Below are 21,174 nucleotides of genomic sequence, written 5' to 3' on the forward strand. Positions count from 1 at the left end.
CAGGTTCAATTCCCACCTCAGGCGACTGACTGTGTGGAGTTTGCACATTCTCCCCGTGTCTGCGTGGGTTTCCTCCGGGTGCTCCGGTTTCCTCCCATAGTCCAAAAATATGCAGGTTAGGTGAATTGGCCTAATTGCCCATAGTGTTAGGTGAAGGGGTAAATGTAGGGGAATGGGTCTGGGTGGGTTGCGTTTTGGCGGGTCGGTGTGGACTTGTTGGGCCGAAGGGCCTGTTTCCACACTGTAAGTAATCTAGTATCTAGTAATCTAACACTTCCAGGAGTCATTGTTTGAGAGCTGAAAATGTGTTGCTGGAAAAGCGCAGCAGGTCAGGCAGCATCCAAAGAGCAAGAGAATCGACGTTTCAGGCATGATTCCTGAAGAAGGGCTCATGCCCGAAACATCGATTCTCCTCCTCCTTGGATGCTGCCTGACCTGCTGCGCTTTTCCAGCAACACATTTTCAGCTCTGATCTCCAGCATCTGCAGTCCTCACTTTCTCTTCATTGTTTGAGAGCTGCCCTACAACGGTGGTGTCAGCAAACTTGTAAATGGAGTTGGTGCAGAATTTGGCCACACAGTGAGTGTACAGGGAACACAGCTGGGGGCTGAATATGCAGCCTTGTTGGGCACCAGTATTAAGGAGTATTTCGGAGGTGGTGTTGTCAGCTGTTTTTACTGATTGTAGTCGATGGGTCAGGAAGTCAAGTATACAGTTTACAGAGACAGCTGAAACCTGGGTCTCAGATTTTAGAGATGAGTTTGTTTGGAGTAATGGTGTTGAAGGCAGAACTGTAGTCAATAAGTAGGAGGCTGATGTAAATATCCTTGTTGTCCAGATATTCCAGGGTTGACTGTAGGGCCAGAGAGATGCCATCTGCTGTGGACATGTTACACCAATAGGCGAATTGGAAATAATCAGAGCAATTTGATCGATTGGAGTTGATGTGAGCCATGACTAACCCCTTGAAGCTCTTCAAAATTACAGACATCAGAGCCACTAGGTAGTAGTTATTGAGGCATGCTGCATGATGATTCTTTGGCACCAGGCTGAAGGCGGTCTTCTTGAAGCAAGCGTGGACTTCAGGTCATAGTAAGGAGAGGTTAAAGATATCTGCAAATACTCTCACCAGCTGGTCCACACATGGACACCATGGACTGTTTTCCATGCATTCATTGTCAAGAAGGCCAATCTAATGTCCGCTGTTGGGATAGATGACATTGTTCCATAGACCTTCTGTTCAAAGTGAGTATAGAGTGCACTGAATTGTTGCCTGTGATTCTGTTCAACTTCACTTTGTAGCCTGTAATGACTTGTAAACCTTGCCACAAATGACAGGTGTCTGTGCGGTTAGTCTGCGCCTCTTGGCATTGCTGATGGCCTAACAAAGGTCCTAAATGGACTTCCCTGTATAGATCAGGGTTGGTCAATTTGAATGCTTCAGACCTGGACTTCTATACAATCCCAACAAGTGTGGAAGCAGGCTATTCAGTCCATTGAGTCCACACTGACCTTCCAAACAGCATCTCACCCAGACCCACACCCCTACCCTATCCCTGTAATCCTGCACTTCTCATGGCTAATCCACCTAACCTAGACACCTTTGGACTGTGGGAGGAAACTGGAGCATCCAGAGGTGCAGACATGCAGAGAATGTGCAAACTCCACACAGACAGGTGCCCAAGGCTGTAATTAAACCCGGGCCCTCGGTACTGGGAGGCAGCAGTGCTAACCACTGAGCCACCGCACCACCGTAGGGAGAGGATCTCCTGGTTCATCCATGGTTTCCAGTTGGGGAACATTCAGATTAACTTCACAAATGCTGCAAATCCAACTGAGTTTCTCCAGCAATTTCTGTTATTATTTCAAATTAATGGTGAAGGAAAGGCAAATGACAGAGTGTATTAGATGGAAGAAATGATTTCTTAATTCATGACAATTACTAATGAGGTTGAACGTGATCACTTTGGGACCTAGTCAATAGAAAAATGTTAATGGATTAAAGTGGGATGTTTGGTCAACATACTGTTTGTGCATGTCTCCATCTGGGCTTTGTCTAGTGCCACATACAGTCTGATTTCTGGTTCTGGTACACACTGACCCATGTGCCTCAACCGGGCCTGCATCATCTGAAAAATAATTTATCTTACCCGTATTCTTTCCTCCCTCTGTTTATTAATTAACTCCAAGATCTCTTCTCGTTTCTTGGCCTGTAGAAAGAAAGAATGATTGAAGTAATTGCTTTTATTTGTTCAATTCTCTATTCCCCAACTCCAAGGAATTAGAGTTTAACAAATCTCTGCATCTTCTTTATTCAATTGATAAAAGCAACCTTAATTTTGGGTATTTGATACCATTACTAAATCCTGTTTGTATAGCACCATCACATATTGAGAAACTCCACACTTCTTAATCTCAACAAGTGTCAACAAAGACAAATGCAGCCACCCATCCTGTGCACACCAGATCCCAGAACATGTAAAGATCCAGTCAGTCTATTTTGATTAAGAGAGGAAGGCAACCAGGAAAGTTCTTCCATGTTCTCCATAGACCAACAGCACAGAATACAAAACATCCAGCTTTCAAATGGACCAGCCTGAAAGCATTGGGTTGAGAATCTTTGGAATTCTCTTCCTGAAGAAGCAGCAAAGGCAGAGTCTTTCAATGTTTTTAAGACAAAGTTAGATATTGTTTTAAGCAGGACAGTGAAAAATTGTCAAGGATAATTAGAAATGCAGATTTAAGGTTATTGTAAGATCAGCCATCATTTCACTGAATGGAGAAGCAGGGTTGAATGGCCTATTCCTGTTCCTAACTCATTTGGATGTACATTTGTAACATTGCAGAATTTCGGTAGTACATAGAATTAGAGGGATTTCTATGATCAATTAGCATGTATAATATGATTCCAATTATTCTATAATTTCCCATCCTAATGTAGAACAACTTCCTTTTGCAAGTCCTGTGACAGCTTTCAGCAATGAAACAATAACAGCCTTTCAAAGTGTTCCATCCACATTATTTCAAACAAATTTTTATCCATTGTTCTCTTCCTTTTATTAACGCAAATCTGTATAATTGGAAACAATATTCAGTTAAAGATAGAATTTCACTTAACTGTTTGAATGACATCACAATAACTATTTCCCCTTCTCTCCTCCAGGTTTTGATACAGTCTAAATTCACTTTATTCAAGCCAACACTGAATTCGGTACAAACTTTCTTACTCTACTGAAATCAGCTAATACTACACTTAGATCAGCTGCCAGACCTGCTGAATTTTTCCAGCACTTCTACTACCTCAACCTGAAATCTTGAAATTATTCATGAATCTTAAGAATGTAAATTCATCTTCATTTTGGTTCAACTAGCTAATCCTGTATTACAATAAAACAGAGATGATTGTTTATTTGATTGTAGAATTTTAGTTCTGAGCTGCCAATACTCTATATGTGGAATAAACAGCCTATTGTACTCCTCTCAATTACTGTATTCAAAGTGTTCACTTCATTATCATTGATAATGCAACATTTAGTGTTACTAATGTTCTCATCACAACACTTGAAATTATGTTCTTTTGTTAAGATTCAATGACACAGTCCCACACATTTCTTTGCCAGCTCATCCAAGTGGTGTTCACTATGTCTGAGCTTTTCCAATTCATGGTGTCACATACTTGAGAGTTCACTGCAGCTAAACTATGATCAATCCTTTCTCTCACATCTACAAATGTGACTCTTGTAGCAGTAGAATCTGGATAGGAATCAGGACCAAGAAGTCTGATTAATGTTTTTCCCCTTCCCTGCACTGGAGTTGGAGCTAATTACTTAATGTACACAGTTACTCCTGCAAAGATCAGCTAACTCAGGACACACTGGGGATCAAATATAGAACTGTTCTGATTGTATGGATTAATACCACATCAGGCAGAACAGTTGCCACCAGATCTACTGGGAGAGTCACACCTCATATTCAGAAGGTAAAGGACTAGCTTGCAGGTGGTCTGTTCATTTTGTTCCCTCAAGTTCAGACACAACACCTATTTAAAAAGGAATGTAAAAAAGATCATTTGGTACTCCTTTTCTATTCCTTACTCATTACCTGGTGAAGGAGCAGCGCTCTGAAAGCTAGTACTTCCAAATAAACCTGTTGGACTATAACCTGGTGGTGTGTGATTTTTAAACGTTGTTCACCTCAGTCCAACACCAGCACCTCCACATGGTGTATTTCATAGACTACCATACAGAGCTATAGCCTGGTCATAAAAAGGTTAAGACCAGCATTCTATCCCGTCCTTCGTTCATGGGCTGAGAAAAGTTTCAAAGGTTAATTAGTTAAAGAGTCTTTGAGTGAAAGTGACCCATGAATCTCTACTTGCTGATAATCATGGAGTATATTGTAGGTGTTGGTACCACTGGGAACTGCATCCCAGTCTGGCACCATAAATCCCTAAAACTGTCACTGTCTGTAAACCTCATGCTCCTCCAGACATTTGTCAGTGCTGCAGACAATTTACATGAACTGTTCCAATTTCTAAGAAGAGCTTTGTGTTTTGTTCTGTTGTGAGTATGTTGAGCAACAGTGTCATAACCGAGTGGGATCAACTAATGCCAGGTCACAGAGAGGGTCACTGCTTAACCAATAATGATTCTGAGAGTATAGCACACCTTCGGACGTGCTATCTGAACATATTCAGTTACATTCCCAAGACAGGGAGTAAACATATTTTTGGGCTTGTGGGCCTTTGGCCAAGGAATCTTAATAGTTAATCAGTGAACTAATGGGCTATTTAGTGGCTCACATACCAGTGGAGAATTGGTTATCTGATGAAATTCTGCGCCATTAAATCAATTCCCCCGAATAAATCATAAATATTTTATAGATTTGATTTCCATTTGAGTCAAATATTGTCACATGGGATGCAGATGAGATGAGGCTGTTATCCTTATCATTCCTCAACTGGGGAGGGAGGGGAATGTAAACCAAACAGGGTTCTTGCTCCTGATTACTTAATCAGCAATTCTCGCTAGAAAGAAAATGCCTATGAACTCAGCTGTGCACTAAATGGTCAATTAAACTTCCTAACATGGCAGATAAGAAGTGCATACCCACCAATCACAAGATTTAAAAGGCATCCGGATGGGTACATAAATAGGAAGGGTTTAGAAGGTCCCTTGTCATGTGTCTCCAAGCTGAGACAGCATCAGGGACACTGACCCTCTGGGATAAGGGACTTAAAGATACAATTTAATAGAGTTACAGTACAAAACACCTCACTTTTCCAACAATCGTAGTTGATGCCATTATTCAAACTGATCTGGGTGATATATTTGAATATTCCACCATACATCTTTTTAATACAACAATTTCTTCCACTTTGATTGCACCAAGAGTTCGTACAGAGTGGAAGCTGTAAATCAATTGTCGATATTGTCATGGAAGTTGAGAAATGAAATGATTATTTCACCAAAAATGATGCCCTGACTCCTAATCAGATTGCTAAGGAAAATGTAATGGATGCTAATGGATAAAATGCAGTGTATAGCCTTATTAATCAGAAGCACAGGAGTGCTGACGAGGGTGCTTCTGGTGTGGCCAGGCTGCAGGTCTCAGCAGCTTTCTAAACGCATCCAACCAGATTGCTTACACTTGGCAGCATTCCCAGTGGAGGATAGTTTATGCACATTTTGCTCTATGAGAATACACTATTAAAAAGCATTTACTTCTTCCAAATGTAAATTTATTTACAGAACATTCCTGGCTACCAACACTTTCGTTTAAAGGGAATATGCACTCAAGTAACAATTAACTTCCTGGTTATCTGACAGTGTGAATAATAAAACTATTGACATTGTTATTCCTTCGTTTTATCTGGGACATGTTGCAACTAAGAAATTTCTGACTTTCCACTGAATATGCATTCTCCATTTTCTGTTATATAACATTTTCTCTGCTGTATCATTCCTTGTCCACATCACTTCACATTATGTTTCAATCTGGTGACACAGTCCTTCACTTCTGTGCTCTACAAAAGTGCATGGAAATGATAGAACAGCCAAAGTAGACAGAGATGAGAGAGGGATGCACTCACCCAGACCTGAGTGAAGTTACCAGATACTGACTAATGGGGAGATGTAGAGGGCTGGAGGAAATTACTATGAGGCTGTGCCTGTTACTGGTTTCTACCTTAATAACCTCCTAGTCTCATGCTTCTACCATATCCGACAGAGTTGAAGGATAAAGGAACTCACATTTTAAAAAGGTTTTTCTTTTGGGGTTCATCTGCTTTGTTTGGTGGTGTTTCTTGAGAAAGGAAACACCAGTTTGAGTGGCCTCTCTTTTTGAATACATGCCTGAAGCACTGAAGGAGAGACTTCATTCAGATTTATAATAGTATCCTTTCAAAGCTTTTGATTCTACATAGTGTTGATAATTTTCTTAGAGACTTCTCTTAATTATTGATCTGCTGTCACAAAGTGCCTTGAAATTAAGGAAGGAGGTATTGAAGCTTCATAGAAGGCCTACAGTAACAGCAATTCCTTGTTTGAAGCTACTAATTTTTCAGCTGACACCTTTATTCGAGCTTACATTAGCTGTTGGAATGGAACAGTTGGAGTTGTTACTTATATGGAGGTGAGGATAAATGCCTCAATGGTTCTTTGCAAAATGGCAGGATATGCACAATGTAGGCTTATTCAAAGAGATTTTATCCTAAGAAGCAGAAGACATTGGAAGGCAAGGTTTTGATGAGGTGGATTATGGATTGAATGGTCAAATGTCCAAGAGGTTGTTGCTATGGAAAGGCAGCATGACAAGGAAGGAAGGTGACAGCGAAGGCGGGCTGGAGGGAGGTAAAAGAAACTAAGGTAATGATTATAGTCAAGAAGGCATCCAAATGGGAGAGGCATTTCAGATTAGATTAACATGGCAGAGATGAAGAGAGACACATTCTCTTTACAACAGGAGACAGTGATTGAGGTTAATGCCTGAGGTAGGTGGTGAGAACCAGTTGGCCTGTAGCCAATTGAAGCTGCAATGAGATGACAATTAACACAAACACAGGTCCCCCAGGCATTGTAGACCTGTCAGTTTTCATATATTGTTCATCACTTTTCACATGATGCTGACAGTACATTGAGTCAGGACTTTGGTTAGGCCATTTTTGGAATACTGCATTCAATTCTGGTGTCCCTGTTACAGGAAAGATGTTGTGAAACTTGAAAGGTTCAGAAAAGATTTACAAGGATGTTGCCAGGGTTGGAGGGTTGGAGCAAGAGTGAGAGGCTGAATACACTGGGGCTACTTTCCCTGAGGTGTCAGGGGCTGAGGGACGATGTTATAGAGGTTTATAAAACAATGAAGGGCATGGATAGGGTAAATAGACTAGTTCTTTTCCCTGACATGGGGAGTCCAAAACTAGAGGGGCATAGATTAAGTTGAGAGGGGAAAGATTTAAAAGGGACTTATGGGGCAACATTTTCACATAGAGGGTGAGATATGTTATGTAATGAGCAGCTGGAGAAGGTGGTGGAGGCTGGTACAATTATGACAGTTAAGAGGCACCTGGATGGGTACATGGATAGGAAGGGTGTAGAGGGATATGGGCCGAATGCTGACAATTGGGACTAGATTAGGTTAGGATATCTGGTTGGCATGGTCTGTTTCCATGCTGCATTGCTCTATGACTCTATGACTTCAAGGTTTGTGCGAAGATTTGTAACTCGGGTGCTCGTTGTTGTGGTTCTGTTCGCCGAGCTGGAAGTTTTTGTTGCAAACGTTTCGTCCCCTGGCTAGGCGACATCATCAGTGCTCTGGAGCCTCCTGCGAAGCGCTTCTTTGATGTTTCTTCCGGTATTTATAGTGGTCTGTCCTTGCCGCTTCCGGGTGTCAGTTTCAGCTGTCCGCTGTAGTGGTTGGTATATTGGGTCCAGGTCGATGTGTTTGTTGATGGAGTTTGTGGATGAATGCCATGCCTCTAGGAATTCCCTGGCTGTTCTCTGTCTGGCTTGCCCTATGATAGTAGTGTTTTCCCAGTCGAATTCATGTTGCTTGTTGTCTGAGTGTGTGGCTACTAGGGATAGCTGGTTGTGTCGTTTCGTGGCTAGTTGATGTTCATGTATGCGGATTGTTAGCTGTCTTCCTGTTTGTCCTATATAGTGTTTTGTGCAGTCCTTGCATGGTATTTTGTAAACTACATTAGTTTTGCTCATGTTGGGTATCGGGTCCTTTGTTCTAGTAAGTTGTTTTCTGAGCGTGGCTGTTGGTTTGTGTGCCGTTATGAGTCCTAAGGGTCGCAGTAGTCTGGCTGTCAGTTCTGAAACGCTCCTGATATATGGTAGTGTGGCTAGTCCTTTTGGTTGTGGCATGTCCTCGTTCCGTGGTCTATCTCTTAGGCATCTCTTATGCACAAAACACTATATAGGACAAACAGGAAGACAGCTAACAATCCGCATACATGAACACCAACTAGCCACGAAACGACACGACCAGCTATCCCTAGTAGCCACACACTCAGACAACAAGCAACATGAATTCGAATGGGAAAACACTACTATCATAGGGCAAGCCAGACAGAGAACAGCCAGGGAATTCCTAGAGGCATGGCATTCATCCACAAACTCCATCAACAAACACATCGACCTGGACCCAATATACCAACCACTACAGCGGACAGCTGAAACTGACACCCGGAAGCGGCAAGGACAGACCACTATAAATACCGGAAGAAACATCAAAGAAGCGCTTCGCAGGAGGCTCCAGAGCACTGATGATGTCGCCTAGCCAGGGGACGAAACGTTTGCAACAAAAACTTCCAGCTCGGCGAACAGAACCACAACAATGACTCTATGACTCTAAGGAACAGCATTTGGGGGCCAAGGATTTAAGCACACCAGGAAACAAGCTGATAGAGGATTATCTACACAGGACAGTATGGATTATACCTGCCTATTTACTCCAATCCAGTGTTAAACTGTGTGTGTTACTTCTCAAAGTTAACTTCTCGAAATGTTCCCCCAACATGGTAAAATGGAGACAGCTAACTGATTAACAGCTTGTTACTCTGTGAAAAGACATTGTTGGCAAAGTCTACAGAAAAATATAATCAAAACAAGAAATAAATTGCCACATTTTTTCAAATACAATATGTGCAAAATAATGTCTTACTCATCTATGCCACATTTAATATCTTACAGTTTCAGAAATAGCCAAAGCTGACACTGTCAAAATCGAAACATAAAAGTGCCAGAAATGTTAAGCTGCCAGGCATCATCTGTGGAGGCAAACAGAGTTAATGTTCAGGTTGAGAGGACCGTGCATCAGAACTGAAGAGAGATGAAATATAAAAGTTTTTACACTGGTCGAAAGAGTTAGAGAAGAAAAAAAGGCAAGTCCTGTAATAGGATGGAAGTCAGGAGAGATGAAATAATGAAATATTTCAACATGTAACAGCCAAAGAAGATGGTAATGACTCTAGAAAAGAAACAAAGGATAAGTCAGTATGAAGCATGAATGTTACAGTAGCAGCTGACTCAATCCAACAAGGGGACAAAGACAGGAACAAACCAGAAAAATCCTCAAAACACACCAAACAAGCTACAGGGCAAAGTTAATATTGTTAATTTCAGTATGGAGTCGGGAAGGCTGTGATGTGCTGAAAGATAAGGTATTGTGCCTTGCATTTTCATAGAGCTTTTTTGAACACTGTAGCAGGCCATGGGTAGGTCAGGGTAGGAGAAAGGTGGAAAGTTCAAATGAATAGTGACAGGAAGCTAAGACTCATTCTGTGGTCAGAACATTTTGAGGTGTTCTCCAGACATCTAGTCTATATTTGGTCACCCCAGTACAGAGGGGATCACATGTAAACAGCGGGTACAGTACATTGGGTTGAAAATAGTATACGTAGATCATTGTTTCATGAGGAAGGACTGACTAGGCCCAAGGATTGTAAGGATGTGTGAGGATATGTGTTGCATGAATAGGTACCATGGCAAAAGGGAGAGGGTGTTAGGGATGACTGAGAAATGGTCTAGGAGGAATGGTTCCTTCAAAGTGCTGAAAAGAGAAGCTGCATTTGGTGGTGGCATTATTCTGGAGCTGAAGAATTGGAGGAGGATGATGTGTATAACATGGAGACATGGATGGTGGGGAGAGGTGATGAGGCAGATGAGGATGAGGATGAGGAAGACACAATCATCATTCCAGGAGGAAGGGGAATTGGTAAGAGCAGAAATGTGAGAGATGGATTGGACACAGTGAAGCTCTCTGTTAATCACCAATATGGTGGGAGTTTTCAGTTTAGGTAATGGGCATACCAGAGGTGTTGGTGTGGAGGGTGCAGCATCAGAACAGGTCAGCAAATTGAGAAATGAGAAAGAAAGTGCAGAAAGGACGGCATAAGGAAGCATATTTGAGGGTGGCTGTGGTAATCTATGGGTTTATAATGAAGATCAGTTAACAGTCTATCCACATAACTGGCAACAAAGATGGTGAGGATGGAAATTAAAGGATCATCTAGAAACCAGATGGAGGTAAGAGGATGGAAACTAGAAACAAATCCGTCATCAAAATATCAGAAACAGATGATGGAGGGGGCTGAGTAGGGCTATACTCATGAACGTTCCATATAACCCAGTAAAGAGCAGGCACAGCTAGGATCAACAGAGCTACACATTGCAAAACCTAATCCAAATAGAGAAAATAATACATAGGGTGTGTATTTTAGTTCCAGGAATATACTACACTATGCAAAGATGAAGTAAAAACACTTCTTAAAAGATACTTGTTTCAGTTGTTGGCCATTGCTACAGGTTTATACACAATTGTGACATCAGCAGACTGACAATATTAACAGTTATTTTGTGCTGTTTTTTGGTTTCCTGAGCACACATGACATACTGTTGCTCGCCACAAACCATGAGCAGTCCTGGAATTTCCTCCCTCAAACCATTCCAAATGTGTCAATAACAAATGGTTTAAAAAGAGAGCTCATTGCCAACTTCTCAACCCTAGTCCAATGAGTAATGCTAACATCCAGAAAATTTTTAAAAATGAGATTCTCTGTATAAAATAAACATTGTAGCGTCATGAAAATGTACCACCTTCCATACTACATGTTTATCAAAAATGTTGGGTTCAAAATGCAGCCTTTTCCGAGTTATAAAATTATAAAATCACACAACACTAGGTTATAACCCAATAGGTTTATTTGGAAACACTGCCTTTCGGAGCGCTGCTCCTCATTAGGTGGTTGTCACAATCACCTGATGAAGGAGCACGCTCCAAAAGGCAGTGTTTCCAAATAAACCTATTGGGTTATAACCTAGTGTTGTGTGATTTTTAACTTTGTCCATCCCAGTCCCACACCGGCTCCTCCAAATCATTTTCTCAGTGAGTTGATATCAGTTGTGACAATGCCTCTGCATTTAGGTAGGGGATGTAACTAGGATTCCGATCTTGCTAGTTATCCAGCAATTTCTGATGCTGGAGTTTCCACTTACAGACATCAATAACAGGATCAGACCAGGCTGTGATTCCCCTGCAGTCAAATAGCAACCATGTGACAGTTGCTTTGGAATAGATTAAATGGACGGGGGTGGAATATTGGGGTGAAGTAGCAGAACACAAGAGTTTGAAACTCAAGTCATTTTGTTTGGAGAGAATCAGATATCCTCACTTTGTCAGCTGGCATGACATGTCCATCACTCCTCATGGAGTTGCCAGCTGCTTGTACCCCAGTCACATTATGGATAATCGAAGATGGAGGACGGGAAAAATTTCTGGCTGTAACAGGCTGCTCCTTTTTGAGGTATTTTAGGTGCTGGAGGTGATTTCCTCGAATTCCAGGAGCAGCAATTCCTGTTTTATACGCTGTTGGCATTGTTCTGGAACTTTGGGAAAAAAAAGTCAAAACAACAGCAGTTTAAAAGGGAGAAGAGCAGACAAAGGAAGCACATGGTGAGGACAGTGCAGGAGAGAGAGAGAGAGAGTGAGAGAGAACCTGCAGTTACCGCCTTTGCTGTTTGAATTCGTGTATCGCTGGGACATCGGAGTGCATCTGGGAAAATTAACAAACAGTGAAATTCACAAATAATCTTGGAGGAACTGTCGGGCGAAGTTCACAACACAGAATCAGATAAATTAATTGTTGTTAGAGGTCTGTCCAAGAGAAAGTCTGCAGTTGTGTGTATAGTGGATTCTTTCTTGATTATATGTTTTTGGAGATAAGTCTCTTGATTAAACTTAAAATATAAGCCATGACTATTAATTTAACCTGGGGCAGTGTTTGTAGAGGAGTAAGACAGTGTTATTTTCTGGATCTGTAGATTGTGAAGGAGCAAAAATGGCCTTTGCAGCGATATGTACTTCTTGTCAGATGTGGGAGTTAAAAGAGAGCTTAAGGGTTACTGCGGGTTATATCTGCCATAAATGCTGTTGGATGCAAATCTTATCAGATTGAGTGGATCGGTTGGAGAGACACATAAAAGCAATGGGGAATTTACAACAGCAACAGTATGTGATGGATGGCAGTTATAGGAAGGGGACAAAGTCTCAGATACAGTCACATAGACGGGTTAACTCCAGGAAGGGTGGTCAGCACCTAGGGCAGGAGTCTTTTGTGGATATACCCATTTCAAACAGGTATGCGGTTTTGGAAAATGTAGGGGGTGATGGATTCTCAAGGGAACGTACCACGAACAGCCACGTTTCTGGTATTGAGACTGGCTCTAATGCAACGAGGGGTACGTTGGCTTCCAAGAGATCAATTGTGCTAGGGGATACTGTAGTCAGAGGCACAGACAAACGTTTCTGTGGCCAGCAGAGAAAAAGCAGAATGGTGTGTTGTTTCCCTGGTGCCAGGATCAAGGATGTCTCAGAGAGGGTGCAGAATGTTCTCACGGGGAGAGGGGCCAGCAAAAGGTCATTGTCCACATTGGAACCAATGACATAGAAAGGGAAAAGGTTAAGATTCCGAAGGGAGATTACAGGGAGTTAGGCAGGAATTTAAAAAGGAGGTCCTCAAGGGTAGTAATATCTGGATGACTCCCGGTGCTACGAGCTAGCGAAGGCAGGAATAGGAGGATAGAGTAGATGAATGCATGGCTGAGGAGTTGGTGTATGGGAGAACGATTCACATTTTTGGATCATTGGAATCTCTTTTGGGGTAGAAGTGGCCTGTATAAGAAGGACGGATTGCACCTAAATTGGAAGGGGACTAATATACTGGCAGGGAAATTTGCTAGAACTGCTTGAGAGGATTTAAACTAGTAAGGTGGGGAGGGGGTGCCCAGGGAGATAGTGAGGAAAGAGATCAATCTGAGACAGGTACAGCTGAGAACAGAAGTGAGTCAAACAGTCAGGGCAGGCAGGGACAAGGTGGACTAATAAATTAAACTGCATTTATTTCAATGCAAGGGGCCTAACAGGGAAGGCAGATGAACTCAGGGCATGGTTAGGAACATGGGACTGGGATATCATAGCAATTACAGAAACATGGCTCAGGGATGGGCAGGACTGGCAGCTTAATGTTCCAGGATACAAATGATCCAGGAAGGATAGAAAGGGGAGGCAAGAGAGGAGGGGGAGTGGCATTTTTGATTAGGGATAGCATTACAGCTGTGCTGAGGGAGGATATTCCTGGAAATACATCCAGGGAAGTTATTTGGGTGGAACTGAGAAATAAGAAAGGGATGATAACCTTATTGGGATTGTATTATAGACCCCCCAATAGTCAGAGGGAAATTGAGAAACAAACTTGTAAGGAGATCTCAGCTATCTGTAAGAATAATAGGGTGGTTATGGTAGGGGATTTTAACTTTCCAAACATCAACTGGGATTGCCATAGGGTTAAAGGTTTAGATGGAGAGGAATTTCTTAAGTGTGTACAAGACAATTTCAGTATGTGGATGTATCTACTAGAGAAGGATCAAAACTTGACTTACTCTTGGGAAGTAACGCAGGGCAGGTGACTGAGATGTCAGTGGGGGAGCACTTTGGAGCCAGTGACCATAATTCTATTAGATTTAAAATACTGATGGAAAAGGATAGACCAGATCTAAAACTTGAAGTTCTAAATTGGAGAAAGGCCAATTTTGACGGTATTAGGCAAGAACTTTCAAAAGCTCATTGGAGGCAGATGTTCACAGGTAAAGGGACGGTTGGAAAATGGGAAGCCTTCAGAAATGAGATAACAAGAATCCAGAGAAAGTATATTCCTGTCAGGGTGAAAGGGAAGGCTGGTAGGTATAAGGAATGCTGGATGACTAAAGAAATTGAGAGCTTGGTTAAGAAAATAAAGGAAGCATATGTCAGGTATAGAGAGGATAGATCGAATGAATCCTTAGAAGAGTATAAAGGCAGTAGGAGTACACTTAAGAAGGAAATCAGGAGGTCAAAACGGGGACATGAGATAGCTTTGGCAAGTAGAATTCAGGAGAATCCAAAGGATTTTTACAAATATATTAAGGACAAAAGGGTAACTCGGGAGAGAATTGGGCCCCTCAAAGATCAGCAAGGCAGCCTTTGTGTGCAGCCACAGAAAATGGGGGAGATACTAAATGAATATTTTGCATCAGTATTTATTGTGGAAAAGGATATGGAAGATATAGACTGTAGGGAAATAGATGGTGACATCTTGCAAAATGTCCAGATTACAGAGGAGGAAGTGCTGGATATCTTGAAAAGGTTAAAAGTGGATAAGTCCTCAGGACCTGATCAGGTGTACCCGAGAACTCCGTGGGAAGCTAGAGAAATGATTGCTGGGCCTCTTGCTGAGATATTTGTATCATCAATAGTCACAGGTGAGATGCCGGAAGACTGGAGGTTGGCAAACGTGGTGCCACAGTTTAAGAAGGGCGGTAAAGACAAGGCAGGGAACTATAGACTGGTGAAGCTGACCTCGGTGGTGGGCAAGTTGTTGGAAGGAATCCTAAGGGACAGGATGTACATGTATTTGGACATGTATAAGGACTGATTCGGGATAGTCAACATGGCTTTGTGCGTGGGAAATCATGTCTCACAAACTTGATTGACTTTTTTGAAGAAGTAACAAAGAAGATTGATGACGGCAGAGCAGTAGATGTGATCTATGCGGACTTCAGTCAGGCGTTCGGCAAGGTTCCCCATGGGAGACTGATTAGCAAGGTTAGATCTCATGGAATACAGGGAGAACTAGCCATTTGCATATAGAACTGGCTCAAAGGTAGAAGAGAGAGGGTGGTGGTGGAGGGTTGTTTTTCAGACTGGAGGCTTGTGACTTGTGGTGTGCCACAAGGATCGGTGCTGGGTCCTCCACTTTTTGTCATTTACATAAATGATTTGGATGCAAGCATAAGAGGTACAGTCAGTAAATTTGCAGGTGACGCCAAATTTGGAAGTGTAGTGGACAGCGAAGAGGGTTACCTCAGACTACAACAGGATCTGGACCAGATGGGCCAATGGGCTGAGAAGTGGCAATGGACTTTAATTCAGATAAATGCGAGGTGCTGCATTTTGGGAAAGCAAATCTTAGCAGGACTTATAAGCTGAATGGTAAGGTCCTAGGGACTGTTGCTGAACAAAGAGACCTTGGAGTGCAGGTTCATAGCTCCTTGAAAGTGGAGTCTCAGGCAGATAGGATAGTGAAGAAGGCGTTTGGTATGCTTTCCTTTATTGGTCAGAGTATTGAGTACAGGAGTTGGGAGGTCATGTACAGGACATTAGTTAGGCCACTGTTGGAATATTGAGTGCAATTCTGGTCTCCTTCCTATCAGAAAGATGTTGTGAAATTTGGAAGGGTTCAGAAAAGATTTACAAGGATGTTGCCAGGGAGAGGCTGAACAGGCTGGGGCTGTTTTCCCTGGAGCGTCGGAGGCTGAGGTGTGACCTCATAGAGGTTTACAAAATTATGAGGGGCATAGATCGGATAAATAGACAAAGTCTTTTCCCTGGGGTCGGGGAATCCAGAACTAGAGGGCATTGGTTTAGGGTGAGAGGGGAAAGATATAAAAGAGACCTAAGGGGCAACTTTTTCATGCAGAGGGTGGTACGTGTATTGAATGAGCTGCCAGAGGAAGTGGTGGAGGCTGGTACAATTGCAACATCTAAGACGCATTTGGATGGATATATGAATAGGAAGGTTTGGAGGGATATGGGCCGGGTGCTGGCAGGTGGGACTAGATTGGGTTGGGATATCTGGTCGGCATGGACGGGTTGGACCAAAGGGTCTGTTTCCATGCTGTACATCTCTATGACTCTATGACATATGGAGAGAAATAAGTTCTCTTATCTACTTGGCTACAGACACCAAAATCTCATTTCCCAGTCACCTTCCAGCTACTGCAGGAAACAGCTTAAAAAACACAGCCAGTTTCTCAGAGAAAGGGGACAAGGCTTTATGTCTACAACACTGCTCTGCAGAAATTTGAAAACTAGCAGAGCTGATGTAAGAATCTAGCAAGATTCCTGTCAACCACGTCCTGTTGGCTGTTCACTTGCTCTACAGTTCTTGTTCTCAGACCATTTACAACTTGGAAATGCACATTGTTTTATCCTGTGTAATGTGTTAAAGGAGACACATCACCATCAGAATAAAACTTTTACATTTACAAATTCCAAAAAATCATTCCCTCTTAAAATTGTTATTTTTAACGTTTTCACTCAGAGTCCCTTGACCTGTTAGCACTTCGACGAGGAGATCTTCTCACATACCTCAAGCTAAATTCACGATTATTTTTATTTTATGATTTTAGATTACTTACAGTGTGGAAACAGGCCCTTCGGCCCAACAAGTCCACACCAACCCGCCGAAGCACAACCCACCCATACCCCTTACCTAACACTACGGGCAATTTAGCATGGCCAATTCACCTGATCCGCACATCTTTGGAATGTGGGAGGAAACCGGAGCACCCGGAGGAAACCCACGCAGACACGGGGAGAACGTGCAAACTCCACACAGTCAGTCACCTGAGGTGGGAATTGAACCCAGGTCTCTGGCGCCGTGAGGCAGCAGTGCTAATCACTGTGCCACCATTAATGCAAGATCAGCATCAGTCTTGGTGTGATAAACCCTACAAGGCCCTTGGGAATCACTAATTAATCGCCTTATAAAGTCTGTTGCAAATGAGTTTCCATGGTAACGGGCAATGGTCTACCCAGCTGAAACTAGTAACCTGAAAAATGATGTCATCGTAAGGGGTTGGGTCTGGGTTCAAGTCTCATCTGCTCCAGAGCTGTGTAATAATGTCTCTGAACAGGCTGACTAGAAAAATTAGGTTAAATAAAAAATAAAGGTCTCTGTTAGCAGTCTCTGTGACACAGTGGGTCAGCACATTCATCCGTTAACCAGACAGCTGGAGGCTCAAAACCACCCAGGAATGCCGTTCACTTTACTTTAGAGGCCCTCTTGTGATGCAGAGGTAATGTCTCCGCTACTGGACCAGGACACCCAAGTTTAAGTCCCACCTGCTCCAGAGCTGAGTATAACATCACTGAACAGGTTGACTAGAAATGAGGTTAAGTAAAACTTTTTCTTTAATTATAAAGCAGACACGTGTCCTTAAGCTGTAATGCTTGTAAGTATTAATTGGCTATTTGGGTGATCACTGGTGCTGGTTAAAAGGAGTAAAAACAAAAAGAAAAGCCAGGGTGCATTTGGTGGCAAAGTCGCTCAGTATTGTGTGATAGCACTTCTGAGAAAAAAGAAGAAAAAAAAAGCAAACCCAGATGGCTTTTGTGGTGTGGTGGTAGCGTCCCTGCCTCTGAACTAGGGCTAATTGGGACTGTTAATCTGGTTCAAACAGGGAGCCCTGGCTGACATATAAAATAGGGGAGTGTCAGAGATGCTGACATTCTGGTAGCTGACTCTGAATGAGGCAGTACTAAAGTAAAGGACTGTACATGTGTAAATAAAGGGTGACTTGGCAATGGATACCTGTCTCTGTGGAATTACTTCACCAGGAGGGCTGGGTTCAAGTCTCACTGGTTCCAGGTGTGTGTAATAACATTTCTGTACAGATAAATTAGAAAATATAATAAAGCAGACACTTGGAGGCCCATGGTTCAAATCCCAACTGCTCCAAAAATGTGTCATAACATCTTTAAATAAGCTGATTTTGTTTAAAAGCTTATGGTGGTGGTGGTTCGGAGCTAAACAAAAATGAAAAGGAAAGTTCCAAAGATTTAGTGCGGGAAAGTCATTCAGCTGTGAGCATAGACTGCCTTATCTCCTCCTCCTATTCTATTTTGATTTTGTCCCTACCTCCCCCTCACCTTTAATGGTCAGCATTGTCCTTAACAGAGCTTTGCATGTAAATATTTAACTGGTTACATGGGTGATTACTGGCAGTGGTTAGTAGAATCACAGAACTTTACAGAACAGAACAGAAGAAGGACATTTGGCCCATCATTTCTGTAACTGCTCCTGAAATAGCTAGTCAGTTAGTTACACTCTCCAGTCCTATCTCCAAAACACTCTAAGTTCATCATTTTCAAATATATATCTAGCTCTCTTTTGAAATGTCCTATGGAATCCACTTCCACCACTCTCCCAGGCAGCCTAGTCCAAAACTAACAACTCTCTGAGTAGTTTTTCCTCATCTCATTCCGAGCTCTCTTGCTGACAATCTTGAAATTGTGATCCCTAGCTACTGACAAACCAACAAGTAGAAACAGAATATCCTTCTTTACCCTTAAAGTTGGTGAGAAGATTTGTAGCTTGGGTGCTCGTTGTTGTGGTTCTGTTCGCCGAGCTGGGAGTTTTTCTTGCAAACATTTCATCCCCTTTCTAGGTGACATCTTCAGTGCTTGGGAGCCTCCTGTGAAGCGCTTCTGTGCTGATTCCTCCGGCATTTATACTGGTTTGAATCTGCCGCTTCCGGTTGTCCTAGAAGCATGGCACTCATCCACAAATTCGATCAACAGACACATTGACATAGACCCTATATACCGGCCACTGCAGCGGACAGCTACTGACAACCGGAAGCGGCAGATTGAAACCAGTATAAACCAGTATGAATCAGCACAGAAGCGCTTCACAGGAGGCTCCCAAGCACTGAAGATGTCACCTAGAAAGGGGACGAAACGTTTGCAAGAAAACTTCTTTACCCTTAATTTCTCTGCTCCAAGGAGAACAAGCTCAGTTTCTCTAATCTTTGCTAAAATTAGTCATTCGTAGTAACATTCTTGTCAACCTCCTCTGAATTCTCTCCAGACATGACTTCCTTACTTTTATATTCAATGCTTCTATTTACAAACCCAAGGATCCTCTAAGCCTTCCTAACAACTGTTGTAACTTGCCTGACCACATTCAGAGAATTCCACTTGTGAACCCTGAGATCCAGCTGTTACTGTACTCCCCTCAACATCATACCGTTCAGTCAGCATTGTCTCTCCATGGTTCTTTTACCAAAATATATTACCTCACATTTCTCTGCCTTGAAATTCAGCTGCCCTCACACCCTATTCACCTTTCTTTTGAAATTCTCCCATTTATCATCTACTCTTTTATCTACCAAAATGCGTTACCAATGAATTTTCTCCGTTCAACTTTTAGATCCAGCCTGGGATCTTAATCATTGACTGATTTTTGTCCTTTACCTTTTAATATTGAATCTTATTACATTATGATTGCTATTTCCCAAATGTGCCCCCATTCTGACATTCTCCACTTGGCCTGCCTCATTTTCTAGGGCCAGAAGGCACAGCCCCTTTCCTGGAAATGCAGTTCCAGAAAGTTCTCCGGCACACATTGCAAAATGTTTACTGGTCTATAATAAATATCCAACAATAAATACCAAATCATTGTTCCCTTCTTGATTCTCCCCTCCAACCAGATACTAATTTAGGACCTGCATCTTGTTCAAGGGCAATGATACTACCTTTGACTAAAACTGCTATACTTCCTTCCCCTTCACCCAACTAGTTCCGATACCAATTGTGTATGATAGCACTTCCGGACATTAAAATAAACAAAAATAAAGACCAAATTATGTGTGATAGCACTTATGGATACATATTTTTTTTTAATACAGACACAGAAAAGACTCTTGCAATGCAGTAGTAGTGTGCAATAACATCTCTGAACAAACTGATCAGAAAAAAACATGTAAACAATATAAAACAAGCAGACCCAATTTAGTGTGACAGCACTTCCGATATTGAACAAAATGCAGACCTGATTCATGCCTGGGTGTCCATAAAGATGGAGCACACGGTATCCATCAATACTCTTGATTCCTTGAGAGAAGGTGGGTACCGGAGGGGGAGGGGGATATAGTGCTTTATCTCTCCCACCAACTCCAGTTTGATTTAGTCCTGTACCACTCTCCCTACCTATCCCACCCCACCCACCCCTTCACGTTTAATGGTTCGCAATGCCCATAGTGGGCTTTTCTAATTGGTTGCACAGGTCTGGTGGTGGTTAATAGTTGAAAGACAATAATAAGTCGCAGTGGGCTTAGTGGTTAGCACCACGGTGGCTCAGTGGTTAGCATTGCTGCCTCACAGCGCCAGGGACCAAGGCTCGATTCCAGCCTCGGGCAACTGTCTGTGTGGTGTTTGCACATTCTTCCCCCTAAACGCGTGGGCTTTCTCTGGGTGCTCAGGTTTCCTCCCATAGTCCAAAGATGTGCAGGTTTGGTGAATTGGCCGTGCTAAATTGCCTATAGTGTACGTTATTAGCCAGGGGTAAATATAGGGTAGGTTAATATGTCTGAATGGATTGCTCTTCAGAGAGCCGGTGTGGATTTGTTGGACCCAAGGGCCTGTTTCCACACTGTAGGGATTCTAATTATATTTAAAAGGGATCTAAGAGGCAACATTTTCAAGCAGAGGGTGGTGCGTATTTGGAATGAGTTGGCAGAGGAAGTGGTAGAGGCTGGTACAATTACAACATTTAAAAGGCATCTGGCTAGGACATGAATAGGAAGGGTTTAGAGGGTGTGATGCTGCTGCTCATTTAGCAAGGTTGTGTTGTCCTTGTTTTTTTATTTCTCAGAGGGATTGTAAATGCAGAGACTCCAAGAAGTTTAGGTTTGAAGGATTTTAGGGCCAATTTGATTGTAGCTAACAGATTCTGCTTCAGACAAAAGGCTTTCAAGTTTAAAAATAACACTTGTACAATGAAAGGGGAGAAAACAGTTCTCCCAGCTCAGCTTTTCTCAGGTTTGGTTTGGTTCTAGCAGTCTGACGATTCAG

At 42.4% G+C, this 21,174-nt stretch overlaps 1 protein-coding gene across 1 annotated transcript in view; it reads right to left on the bottom strand.

The window, feature by feature from the left end:
* Positions 1-21,174, bottom strand: part of hoatz (HOATZ cilia and flagella associated protein) — a 64,380-nt gene that overhangs the window by 20,504 nt on the left and 22,702 nt on the right. The window contains exon 4 of the mRNA XM_060846985.1: positions 2,151-2,210. Coding sequence (XP_060702968.1) covers positions 2,151-2,210 — 60 coding nt within the window. The remainder of the gene's footprint in view (positions 1-2,150; positions 2,211-21,174) is intronic.

Source organism: Hemiscyllium ocellatum, chromosome 29 (genome assembly GCF_020745735.1).
Source record: "Hemiscyllium ocellatum isolate sHemOce1 chromosome 29, sHemOce1.pat.X.cur, whole genome shotgun sequence".
Classification (NCBI taxonomy): domain Eukaryota; kingdom Metazoa; phylum Chordata; class Chondrichthyes; order Orectolobiformes; family Hemiscylliidae; genus Hemiscyllium; species Hemiscyllium ocellatum.